The sequence below is a fragment of the Aquarana catesbeiana genome, linkage group LG03 (assembly GCF_042186555.1).
Source record: "Aquarana catesbeiana isolate 2022-GZ linkage group LG03, ASM4218655v1, whole genome shotgun sequence".
Classification (NCBI taxonomy): Eukaryota; Metazoa; Chordata; class Amphibia; order Anura; family Ranidae; genus Aquarana; species Aquarana catesbeiana.
The window spans coordinates 124,082,010-124,095,437 of NC_133326.1; the positions used below are offsets into that span (position 1 = coordinate 124,082,010).

A 13,428-nucleotide genomic window follows, 5' to 3' on the forward strand; every position below is an offset into this window, starting at 1 on the left:
AGCTAGTAAACATAAAAGTGTACAATAAAAGAGTATGAGATTTGTCTTTATTCGGAAAGCATTAAACAGAGCAGATTTATTTATCAACCAGAAACTTTCTCTGCCTTGGCTCATTAAATATCCTGTACATACCTCTCACAAAAGCACTCTTCCAGCTCTGGGTTGTCAGTGGAGGAAATGTCTCCTGTGAAAACCACATCGTTGGATTTACCCCCAGCTCCCGAAACAGCATCTCCTTGGCACTGCTCATTGGGCCTCCCCGAATATCTCTCTTCATCATCTGGATGTTCTATCATCCACATGGCCAGTACAGTGATGTTCTGCGGGTCAGCCTCTCTTGCACCTAGAAGGTAACCATGTGCAGAGAACACAATCAAAAAATGACAGCCCAATACCTGTATTAACAAGCAGAGTCAGCAACCCACATTGTAACTAAGAACAGGGTTCAATATTGTAAATATATGTCTGTCTTCGAAAAAACATCCAATTACATTTAGAACATTTTATGTCCCTTATGTTTTTAACAGTAATTTTGATATACTGATAGCCTTCAAGTATGCTATAACACAAACATTTTAAAAGTAACCTCTGTGTGTCCTTTGCGGTGGTTTTCTAATCAGATCTTGAAGGCAAAGTGTGGTCTGCAGTGGGTAAGAGATTCAAGGCAGAAAGAACAATTACCAGTAGCTTCCATGGCTTTTTTGATCTGTCTGATGGAGAATCCCATTTCTAGAAGAGGCACAACCACAGCAGGAGGGGGAGGGGAAGTGGATAGGCGGCTGCTGGGGTCTGACAAAGCTGTGGTGACAAACATTAAAAAAATAAAATAATCAAAAAAGAAAAACTACAAAACAGAAATTAAAAATGTTAAATTATAAGCATACTATATCTTTTGGAAAAAATTATTAATTATACATGAGTAGTTGGAATGATTAATTTACTTACAGCTATACCTGAATAAAGTTGTCTTTTGTTTTTAGGGGGGGCGCCAGAAAAACCCCCTACCCCGCTCTAGGTCGGTCGGTACTTACCCCATAGGTTTGCGGGCGGGCAGCGCTCCAGGTCCAGGGGGCAGCAGCTCCTGTGTCCTCTTCTGCATCATGGCGGCTTCCTTTGTGCGCCTTCTCCCTCCTCCTAGGCGTCCAATAGGATCGCCTGTCCTTTCAGCCAATCGGGTGACGGTGTCAAGACCCGCTTTCTTGATTGGCCGGGTGGAGGATCAGTGTGGCAATAGCGAATATTCATTCACTATTGTCAAACAACATGGGGGGTGGGGGGGGGGTGGGTTAGGAGCGCAGTGCTCTGCGCCCCGAGCGCCTCTGGCTCTTATCACGTGCTTCAAAAAAAAAAAAAAAAACACAAAAAAAACACAACACACCCCCCCCCCATTGGAATTCATGGTCCAGCACCCTGTATGTGGAACAGGGGGCGGTGCAGTGCGCCCCTAATGTACGGGACACCACCCCGTGTTTCACTCACTAAGAAACAAAACAAGGAAATCTGTAAGTGCAAATTTTAAAGAGGGAATCCTTTGGCGGGAAAACTTTTAAACAGGTTCACGCTATGAGGATTGTTTTTTTTCCCCTATGTTATGAGCTAATGAGCCAACAAGTGGAAACCCTGTTTAAATGACCAGACCTATCAAAAGGGATGAATTAACCCTATAAGCGTATTGATGAGGGTTTTGATGAAGTGGCACCCCTGCACACCAAAGATCCATACATATACCAAAGCATTCATTTCATATCGTTCTGGTGAGTGTTAAGTCTGAGGGGAGCGGAATTACGTGGTGCGGTGAAGGTGTTTTAACATCCATCCGACAAGACCCTATATCAGGGATATGCAATTAGCAGACCTCCAGCTGTTGCAGAACTACAAGTCCCATGATGCATAGCAAGACTCTGACAGCCACAAGTATGACACTCAGCAGCATGATGGGAGTTGTAGTTTTGCAACAGCTGGAGGTCCGCTAATTGCATATCCCTGCCCTATATGAACACTCTTTAAGAATAACGCCATTTTATGGACTCACCCTTCATAGGGGATTTATCACCTTTGGGTGTTTTTTAAAATATTTTAAGCGCTGTTTTAGCCATATGAATTACATGCTGGGAGCGTCTCTATTTCCTTTCAGAGACGCGTCTCTTCTCTCCTCCTTGCAAGGTATCCAATAGGATCGCCTGTACGCCAATTGGGCGACAGGTACCAGACCCACTTTCCGATTGGCCAGGAGGAGGATCAGTGTTCCAACAGCGAATGTTCATTCGCTGTTGCAACACACCTGGGTGGGCTCAGGACGCATGCTCTGTGACCCGAGCCCATGCTATTTTGAAGCCTTTTTAGAGCCTATGTCTCTAACTGGATGCTTAAAAAAAAAAAAAAAAAAAAAACAAACAACTCTGGCCGCTGTAATTCATGTGCCCGGTCCCCCGAAAGGGGCTGGACACACAAATAGGGGGCAGCCGCAGATAGATGCAATCTATCCACTGCATATAGGGGGTGGAGAGGAGAGAGGGGGCGGCGCCCCTAAAGGACTGGCCGCCACTGGTGATAAAGCAGAGCGGAGATAAAGCATAAGCAGAGCAGACACAGACCAGCCATTCGCCTGATCAGTGGGGATCAGCGGACAGATTCCCCGCTGAGCAAGCAGACTCCCAGTGGAGCTTGTCCCGTGTGGAACGGGTCTTAGACAGCCATCATGGGAACAAGGGTCCCTTTGGCAACATTTTCTACTTCAAGAATTCTGCATTGTCACCAGAACAAGAGATTTCCCCTCACACAAGGACTCTTCAAGATTCTAGAGGGGACATTGAAATCAAAATAGAAACAATCTAGTTATAAAGTTTTGGTTTTAGATGAACTGAACTGAAGTGCTCCGAGGGCATGTAAGTGTTGTAGAAAAACAAGTGCAATGATTAATGAAGAATCTGTCTTTCTTCTGAGGGAAAGAAGTCTTACAATGCAGAAAATATGAAAATCAACATGCCATGACCAAAAACCCACCAGCTACGCTATCTCAAATATGGCAAATAGTATATAACCTGTACGGTTGGTGTGCCTCGATGGCTGAGAGTCTGGAGATGTGAGGCTCTGTCTTCTTCCTACTTCATCTGTGGGTGATGTGGGAAGCGATGTGATTGGTGGAGTCTGTGCACGACGGGTGGGCAGAACAGTAGTAGTAGGGTAGCTTGAAAACATTTGCCTATAGAAACAAGTATAACAATAATTAAAATTGTTAAATTGATGACTTCACTTTCAGCAAGATATACATAAGAAGAAATAATCCCCCAACACAGACTGCGGGGCTCGATTTAACTTGACAGATAGCAACCCACGTTTAAAATGTCCGTTTTGTTGCGTTTACATGCCGCGTTTAGCCACGTTTGCGTTTAGAAGCGTTTTAAAAAAATGTAAAAAAAAAAATTTCTTCCAAAATAGCCAAAAATGAAAAACGCCTGTAAACGAAACACGGGTTACTGCGTTTAGCTCTTGAAATGCTTCTAAACTCAGCTTCTGAACCCATTTTTTTGCTTTCCAAAAAAGGCCTCTAAACTCAACTGCCTAGAAAGGACTAGAAAACCTGTGTACATGTACTGATAACATAACAGAGGAGAGTTCAGGAGCAGTTGAAAAAAATGCCCAACTGCTCCTAAACATCCGTTTAGCAGCAGCAGTGTACATGAGGCCTTAATGATTATATAGAAAAGGAACTATTATATAAATTAATCTCTTTACTCTTCAGCCTTTACAAAGGTGACACAGACATTATTCTGCAGATGTCAAATTCTTCCCTAGATAAGCAAGGATTTACAATTTCCTTAGTCATTACCTACCTTAAAGTGGAACTTTAGTCCTGAATTTTAAAATGGTTGGACAGGCAGGAATTTTAATGCAAAAGAAACATGCTTGGTCTCTTCTGCATTAAAGTTACTTACCTCCCTGTCCGCCCTTGTATAGCGAGTCACGCACGGGCAGCTCACTGTACAAATTTGGCAATGCTGAATCTGACTGAGCTCCTGTGCATGCGCGGGGGTGACATCATCCCCACCCGGCCAATGACAGCATGTAGCGATTACGATCTGAAAGCGGCCGCCTGAAGGTGTCAGCGGTTGGGTGTATCAAAGGTGAGTATTGTTCTGCTTTAAAGTGGTTCTAAAGGCATAAGGTTTTTTAAGAGGTCCCCAGAGCAGGCGAGTCCTTGGCAGTATACCGCACACCACCAGCAGTCCGGACACAGGATAGCAAAGACAAGCCAATTGTGTTATGCTTGAACTCCACTTTTGTGAGTTCCCATTTTTAACCTTTATTAAACCTGTATCCATTAACTTACTGCACTCAGATGAGCGCCGCTTTGTCTCCCTGTGGTCTTAGGAAAATGTCTACTTAGTTAGCAGATGCACAGGTATCATACAAAATGCTTCACAAGAACATCCAAGAGTATTGAATATTAATAATATGTTAAACACAAGTATGGCTACAATCTAGAGACTATGCTTTTCTGACTGCAATATATTGGTCACAGTATGACCCTCTTATCTTATGCTCTTTATCTCTGAAAACCAAAATGAGAAAAACAAAAAGTAAAAGTTTTGAAAAAGTTTATAATACATGAGTTAGAAGTGCTGCATGAATACATTGAATCCTCTTAACATAAAGATAACATGAACATAATCGTGCTCTGAAAGGAATATCCCTTGCTGTACCTCAGCAAACTAAGTGGCATGACTCCTGGGGATTCAGATGCTGGCACAGTCTCAGTGTCAGTCACTGGCGTGGTGGCAGTGGTGGTGTCCTCCAAGGAACTGCTCATAAAGGATGTGGTGCTGGAAGCAGATGGGCTGGTGGTGACTGGAGTCTGGGCTTGCTGGACCTGGTCGCTTTCCTCTGCCTGCTGATCTAAATCTGAAACAGAGATAATCCACAAAGAAATAGAAATTACTAATGTGGAGAGATACTTCAAAAGTACAGGGTATATAGATCGCTATAAAGGTGCGTATATGGGATTAAAAATATATATAAAAATAGGGAGATGAGTTAACTTCAAATACACATTAAAGGCTAAGCTACCCAAGGGCTATGTTAGTCTCTTGTTATGAGGAGATCTGACCACTTGCCAGCAGTAACATTTGAGATTTTTAGTAGCTTAACGATAATACTAATATATATATATCAATTGCAATTAATCCCTAGGAATACTGTTTGATTGCTAAAGAAATGTTTCCCTATGGAGTGTGCTACACAAGTAGCAATAAGCAGCATCTTGCAATATGCAACTGCACATGACTGCTGCATTATGCAATCGTGTGATACTGACTGCGTGCTACTTACATAGCTTTTTTTTTCGGTAGGAGCCCTTTGTTTTATTTAGTAATCAACAACTTCTAACTACTAGTGATTTGGGCAGCACACATGAGCTACTAAAAATAACATGTGCAGCTCAAGCTTAAAGTGGTTGTAAACCCTTCCACATACCCAGTGAAGTGTCTGGCCTAAGGTGGTGCAGCGAGATGAAACAAATCCTCCTATATATGTTGTACCCGTTTATCTGCAGTCTTCTCTTCAAAAGTTCAAAGTGCAGAAATTCTAAAGCTTGTCTGATGTCAGAAAAAAAAAAAAAAGAGGGCGGAGATCTGAAGTTACACTCTGCAGAGTTCAGTGAGGAAAGCTTTGAGAGCTGATTGGAGGGAAGGGACACACCCCCTTCACACAGCACACAGGAACAGAGCTGAGGCTGCCAATCTGCCGCAGCTCCCTCCGTCACCATTTTTCTCTTGGTGTCAGGAAAATTTGTCAGAAGTGATTCATGCCGATAGCAGCGGAACGAAATGGCAGACAGAAATGACACTTAGTGCTCCTAATTGAGACAAGCACATACTATAGAGGGATGTGCTTTGTTCAAATTCCATGCTTGAGGTTTACAACCACTTTAATGAGCAGACTAATGGCAAGTGATTAAATCTCACTTGCAAGAGATTAATTGCCCATGTAAACTAGCCTTTAAAATACTTGTCACCCAAAAGGATTTATTTAATTTTGTGTATTACTGATTTACAGTGATCCTGCCGACCCTTGGTAGTCCTGAAATAAAGGTCCAGCTATAATACATTTTTGTAAGAGAAGAAAAGAATGCAGGCACCTCAGAGTATGGACTGTTACAAATTGTAAACCATAATAGCAAAAACTCACTTTTAATTACTCAGTGACAGGTGCATCTTAAATGTATGGTCCGGTGATGCATCTGTGGCATGAAGAGTCGCTCTGGCCGCTCTAACAGCTTGTACTAGCCGGCAAGATGGTGGTGTGTAGGAGGAAAGCCAAGAGAGGGGTGGAACGCTCTCTGGATCGTTCCACCCCTCTCTCTTGGCTTTTCTCCTACACACCACCATCTTGCCGGCTGGGACAAGCCGTTAGAGCGGCCGGGACGACTCTTCTTGCCACAGATGTATGGTCCGGTGATGCATTTAAGATGTGCCTGTCACTGAGTAATTAAAAGTGAGTTTTTACTATTATGGTTTACAATTTGTAACAGTACAAACTCAGAGGCACCTGCATTCTTTTCTTTTCTTCTCTTACATATCCTGAAGATGCTTCTGCTTCCCTACCCAAGGCTGGCCCTGACATATTGGACTTCCTTTACTCTCCCCTCTCTTGTTTGCCACAGCGCACAGTCGTGGAACTACAAGGACTACATAGACTTTAATGCAGCAGGATCTATCATAGTTTTTTCACCACATATGTATATCTATAATACATTTTTGTCCCTGCTGCTAAATAAAAAAAAGAGAAATCCTTCTAGTGAGGTGAAGAATCTGACAACCTGGCCAACTAAGAACAGCACTGAGCAGTAGAAAATCACTGGCACTGGACAGAAATTACCTCTTGACATCACTGTGAATCCTTGTAGGTCAAACCAGATGTTTTGTACAAAGTGTACTGGTTGAGTAAGTAAAAACAACAATTACGTTTATAGATGAAGCTAAACAACTACAGTTACATATAAAGCATACAAAAAAATACCTTGTCTTATCCTGCCACCAAACTGCTCTTCTAGAAGCCCATGAACCACCAACTTGTAAATCATTGCTTGTGCTCTCTCGAGATCAGCCAACCCCAGGGCTCTCTTTATAGGTGAACGCATAACCGCCCTCTTCACCATGTGACGCATCAGAAATTGCAGAGCAGCTCTCACTTCAACATCCTCATGTACCACAGGAGAACTGGCACAGTCTGAATTGTGACCATTTTCAGCCAACACTTTGGGGATAAGTAAAAGTTCGGCATATTTACTGCAGCTAAGCAGCACTCCAAGAGATTTCATGGCTCCCAAGTTTATGTAAGACAGTTGTACAGCCCTAATTTCAGACTGGGCAATATCATGGCTTCTTGGTATATGGTCATGACTTTTCCGCTTCCCATCAATAAGGTGATGTTGCTGATCAGTAGCTGCATTGTCTCCCAAAAGACCAATTGATTCATTTTCTGATTTTGAAGTTAAATTGCTGCCGATTTTCTCCTCTGCTGTCCGATCCGTGTTCTCAGGATCTCCCTTCTGCTCCTGTTCTCCTTTCTCTTCTGATTCGTGGCGGTGCTTCTTTTCATGACGCTTGGCACTGACTTTTAAAGGGTCTTCATGGATGCCTGTTAGGTATGTAAGGTCAAGCAGTGTGGAGGCAGTCAGCCCACGGAAACGAGCCACATCGAAAGGTGGTGGATCACAAGGTTCCAGATTGTAGAGAGGTGTGTCACTAGGCGACCAAAAAGTTGGGAAGCTTTGGTTGAGAAAAAAATTAGAACGACACAGGAAAAGGCAAGTGAGGGATAGACAAGAGGAGAATACAGGAAATTATGTTGATACAATCACAGTTGCCAAGACACGGACACACAGGAAGCATATCAGAACATTGCGGTGCCACTGAGATAGGAGCAGAGAAGAACAGTATACAAGAGACAGTGACATGGTGACAAGAGAGAGGATAAAAGGAATGTAGAAAATAGCATGCAGCTAAAGACCACAGAATAACACAGACAGCAACGTATGCTGGAGAAATACTATGAACATCTGGGTCCATAAGGTATTTTATTGGCTACAGTGAGGGAAAAAAGTATTTGATCCCCTTCTGATATTGAAGGTTTGCCCACTGACAAAGAAATGATCAGTCTAATTTTAATGGTAGGTTTATTTTAAGAGTGAGACAGAACAAAAAAATCCAGAAAAACGCATTTCAAAAAGGTTATAAATGGATTTGCATTTTAATGAGTGAAATAAGTATTTGATCCCCTATCAGCAAGATTTCTGGCTCCCAGGTGTCTTCTATACAGGTAACAAGCTGAGATTAGGAGCACTCTCTTAAAGGGAGTTCTCCTAATCTAAGCTTGTTCTCTGTAAAAAAGACACATGTCCACAGAAGAAATCAATCGGATTCCAATCTCTCCACTGTGGCCAAGGCCAAAGAGCTGTCCAAGGATGTCAGGGACAAGATTAAAAAACCTACACAAGGCTGGAATTGGCTTCAAGACCATCGGCAAGCAGTTTGGTGAGAGGGTGACAACAGTTGGCGCGATTATTCGCCAATAGAAGAAACAAAAAACTGTCAATCTCCATCAGTCTGGAGCTCCATGCAAGATCTCACGTCATGGAGTTTCAATGATCATGAGGACGGGTGAGGAATCAGCCCAGAACTACATGGGAGAATCTTGTCTTTTCAAGCAAGCTGGGACCATAGTCACCAAGAAAACAACTGGTAACACTACGCTGTGAAGGACTGAAATCCTGCAGCGCCTGCAAGATCTCAAGAGAGCACATGTACAGACCTGTCTGAAGTTTGCTAATGAACATCTGAATGATTCAGAGGAGAACTGGGTGAAAGTATTGTGGTCAGGCGAGACCAAAATCAAGCTCTTTGGCATCAACCAAACATGTTTGTATAAGGAAGAATGACCCCCAAGAACACCATCCCTACCGTCAAACACGGAGGTGGAAACATTATGCTTTGGGGGTGTTTTTCTGCTAAGGGGACAGGACAACTTCATTGCATCAAAGAGACAATGGACGGGGCCACGTACCGTCAAATCTTGGGTGAGAACCTCCTTCCCTCAGCCGGGGCATTGAAAATGGGTCGTGGATGGGTATTCTAACATTACAATGACCCAAAACACACGGCCAAGGCAACAAAGGAGTGGCTCAAGAAGAAGCACATTAAAGTCCTGGAGTGGCCTAGCCAGTCTCCATACCTTAATCCCGCAGAAAATATGTGGAGGGAGCTGAAGTTTCTAGTTACCAAACGTCAGCCACAAAACCTTAATGACTTGGAGAGGATCTGCAAAGAGGAGTGGACCGAAATCCTTCCTGAGATGTGTGCAAACCTGGTGATCAACTACAAGAAACGTCTCATCTCTGATTTCCAACAAGGGTTTTGCCACCAAGTACCAAGTCATGTTTTGAGAAGGGGTCAAATACTTATTTCACTCATTAAAATGCAATTCAATGTATAACTTTTTTGAAATGAGTTTTTCTTGATTTTTTTTGTTATTCTGTCTCTCACTGTTAAAATAAACCTACAATTAAAATTATAGACTGATCATTTGTCAGTGGGCAAATGTACAAAATCAGCAGAAGATCAAATACTTTTTTTCCTCAATGTATGTTTGACAGAAATGTTTTAATAAAAATTAGGGATACATCTTGAGCTATGTTTAATTCACACTTTAAGCAGTCTAATTCAAATTGTAAAAATGTTGGCAGCTATTGGGGAAAGTAGATGCAATCACAAAGTACTAAGAAGATAATCAGAAGACAAAACTATGTCAGATATTCCTAGGCCTTTTATCTGCTTCTAAAATGAACATCAACAGAAGGTAGCACACATCTGTTTGCTTGATGTTATCAATAAAATAGTATGTCCTATAATAGAATTATCCATATATACAGTACTGTGAGAAAGTTTTAGGCAGGTGTGAAGAAATACTGTAAAGTCTGGTACACACAATTAGATTTTTTACTGTTCAACTTCAACAATCGGACATTAGTACAGCGATCTTCCCAGCTTAGCTGTTGTGTTCGAACAGGGGGACAGCCCCCAGCCAGAACACTCCGATCAGCGCTCTCCAACATTGGCTGAGAGCGCTGATCGGTAGACAGTCGTCTGCTGGTTTTCTAGCATGTTCGTTGGACGGACCGAGTGCCTTACACAGGGGCCCGAATTTTGGCTGGTTTTTACTGAACCGGCCGATATTGGCCAGCATTCGGCCCGTGTGTACTGGTTTTAATATAGAATGCTTTCAGAAATAGAAGTTTTAATAGTTTATTTTTTATCAATTAACAAAATGGAAAATAAATTAACAGAAGAGAAATATAAATCAAATCAATATTTGGTGTGACCACCCTTTGCAGCAATTCTTCTAGGTACACTTGCAGTTTTTTAACCACTTTCCAACCGTATACTGTATATATAAAGTGGCAGGGCGACTTTCCTGTGTAAGCTCTTGTACTTAGTACGTGATCCTGCACTTCTAGGTCTGGGGCGTGCACGCGACCTGCTCCCGCATGGACACCCCAGATGTGGGGGACATATTGACAACCGGGATCGGCACCCTGGGATATTTTTGGCTCCAGATGGAAGGACACTTATTATAGGTTTTCATTCCCAACGATGAACATCTGGAACAGGACATATTATACCATATGCCCCGTCTGTTTTTTGGTAATGGATTTTCTTAGTTTGCTACCTGTAACTCGTCCCATACGGAGATCTATAAGCTGCCTTTGAAAGTGAGGTTTTCACATGGCTGTTTGGAGCCCCCTATTATACTCTTCTTGGAGCTGGTCATGCGCGACCTTCTTCCTCTTCCCTTTATTTCTCCTCCCCCATGGTGGATCAGACACCTTGTGTCTCCCATTTCTGGGTCATGTACCAATAGGCTCTCCTGAGGAAGCTGTTGGCAAAACGGGTAGTGATCTATTGGTGCTGGCACTTTGATCTCATCGGCTGGCCTTGAAATATAAGTTTATTGCAAAAATTTGTATATTCATCACTTCGGAGGCCAACCGTACAGGTTCCTTTGTCCAGCCGTTTCTGTACATATGGGAGAATGTTTACATTTTATAACCATGCATTGGTTTTTATGACATTTTTTATGCACTCGGCAGGTAGGTTGTTCCAAACATCTTGGAGAAGGAATCACAGATCGTCTGTGGCTGTAGGTTGCCTTAAATCCTTCTGTCTTTTACATGTAATCCGTAATCAGGTAATAAATTATTCTGCAGCAGGACAATGATCCAAACAACCCAGCAAATGTCATTATGAACTATCTTCACTGTAAAGCAGAACAAGGAGTCCTGGAAGTGATGGTTTGCCCCCCACATAGTACGGATCTCATCATCGAGTCTGTCTGGGATTACATGAAGAGGCAGAAAGATTTGGGTAGCCTACATGCACAGAAGATCTGTGGTTAGTTCTCCAAGATGTTTGAAACAACCTACCTGCCTTGTTCCTTCAAAAACTGCATGCAAGTGTACCTAGAAGAGATGATGCTGGTTTAAAGCCAACACCAAATATTGATTTTAATTTAGATCTTCTGTTCGCTCACTTTGCATTTTGTGAATTGATTAAAATAAACAAAAAAAAAAAAAAAAAAAGTGTGTGTGTGTGTGTGTATATATATATATATATTTTTTTTTTTTTGTAAAAGTATTCTTCACACCTGCCTAAAATCTTGCACAGTACTGTGTAAATATATATATATACCTGCTTTCTTCCCTGCTGGAATACCTAACTACTAAATACTTTTCCTGAGTGAGGCACACTAATTGATTAGAATATCATACTGCACTCTATATAAACCCAGTTTGCATTTGTTAAAACCCAACTGTGTCTAGAAGGTTATTTTAGCTTTAACCAAAGTGGGGAAGGGTTAACACTTCTGTCGGGTTTTTCTTTCAGTCTGTATCCTACAATAGAGTTTTCCATTCACTTTTGCTGTGACAATGAGACAAAAAATAACGAATCATTGGGAACAGAAGGCACAGACTGCAATAAGAACATTAAAAAGGCAGGTGTTCAAACCTTTTTCATTCCACAGGCTGGCCCATTCTTAATGTAATCTAATGTAAATTCCTTATATATCCACAATAAGCACAGAGAATATCTTCTCAAATTATTGCAATCACTCTAGAGCTAGAACTACTGAAAACTTGGTGAAAGCCAAAGTTTAAAGGAGCAGATGCCTAGTCAACTGTTTTTACACAGATGTAATCTAAAATAAAAAATCTTTCTCTTCCTAGCGCCTTACAGAGGATACTAAAACTAAGGACATGGATGCAAGCAGTATCTATGAAGCTTCAATACAGATATGTACATACCTGATGGTAATCTCTGCCTCGTCCCACTGAACCTTAGCAGATGTACTGCCTTCCTTCACAACACCAAGAAGAGTTGCATGCCGACCTGTCTGCTTATGAACACATCTGCCGCCCACTCTAAGTCCTGTGTCCACACCTCCAATGACAGCCAGAACAGGCCATACTTCCATGCAGAGGGTCTTAAGTTGCGTTTCCCCCAGCTCAGCCAGTCCATGTCTGCCATGTTTCCCTTTCTCCTCTTCTTTCTCTTCTCGTGTTTCATGCTCTTCACGACTCTGGACAGAACGACTTTTCTTCAGCTTGCCTCCTACTTCTCTCAGACAACCTTTGATCTTCTGTAAGCGCTCCACCATTTTCTTGTTAATGCAATGAGTCCATCGCTCAGTACGATGAAGCACTCTCAGCAGCTGCACACTGGACTCAGCTAAGACAGTGGCTACAGGACTACAGATAGGATCACCAGGCAGCAGATCTCTGGGAGTCCCTCTCATCTGCATGTCACAGATCTTAACCTACAATGTGGAAAATACAAATCCTGCAATGTAACGTGCTTTATGCTTATACAGTATAATCTTTAACACTACAGGCTTTTCTTCCAACAGTAAACTATACAAGAGGACGACTATACCTTTTCTCCAGGGTTGCTACTGTAAAACATCACACAAGGGTATAATTCTGCTGCATCCACATCTTCAAAGGCCAACTTTGGCTCCTGTTATTGAAAATCAGGTTACATGACATACACAAAGGTTTATGCTGTATAAAGACAATACATTACCACTAATGAACCAAGTATAAAAGTCATTAGTCCACAAAAAAAAAAAAAAACAAACAAAAAAATAAATCATCCAAAAAAGTAGTTGAAATAACTGTATACACTGATCAGCCATAACTTTATGACCACTGACAAATTAAGTGAATAATATTGATTATCTTGTTACAATAGCATCTGAAAGTTGGTGGGATATATTAGGCAGCAAGTAAACATGTTGTCCCTGACAATTATGTGTTGAAAGCAGAAAAATCAGCATTGCAGTTTGTTGTGTATGGGGCAGCATAGCCGCAGACCA

At 42.0% G+C, this 13,428-nt stretch overlaps 1 protein-coding gene across 12 annotated transcripts in view; it reads right to left on the reverse strand.

Annotated features, from left to right (window-relative positions):
• HERC1 (HECT and RLD domain containing E3 ubiquitin protein ligase family member 1) overlaps positions 1–13,428 on the reverse strand; it is a 253,741-nt gene that overhangs the window by 80,777 nt on the left and 159,536 nt on the right. For 11 of the 12 annotated variants that reach the window (XM_073619149.1, XM_073619158.1, XM_073619157.1 and 8 more), the window contains 7 exons: positions 12,987–13,070; positions 12,359–12,870; positions 7,018–7,769; positions 4,704–4,902; positions 3,042–3,202; positions 682–798; positions 133–343 (listed from right to left, as the gene is read on the reverse strand). In XM_073619149.1, coding sequence (XP_073475250.1) covers positions 133–343; positions 682–798; positions 3,042–3,202; positions 4,704–4,902; positions 7,018–7,769; positions 12,359–12,870; positions 12,987–13,070 — 2,036 coding nt within the window. The remainder of the gene's footprint in view (positions 1–132; positions 344–681; positions 799–3,041; positions 3,203–4,703; positions 4,903–7,017; positions 7,770–12,358; positions 12,871–12,986; positions 13,071–13,428) is intronic. The other variant, XM_073619159.1, reaches the window with a different exon arrangement.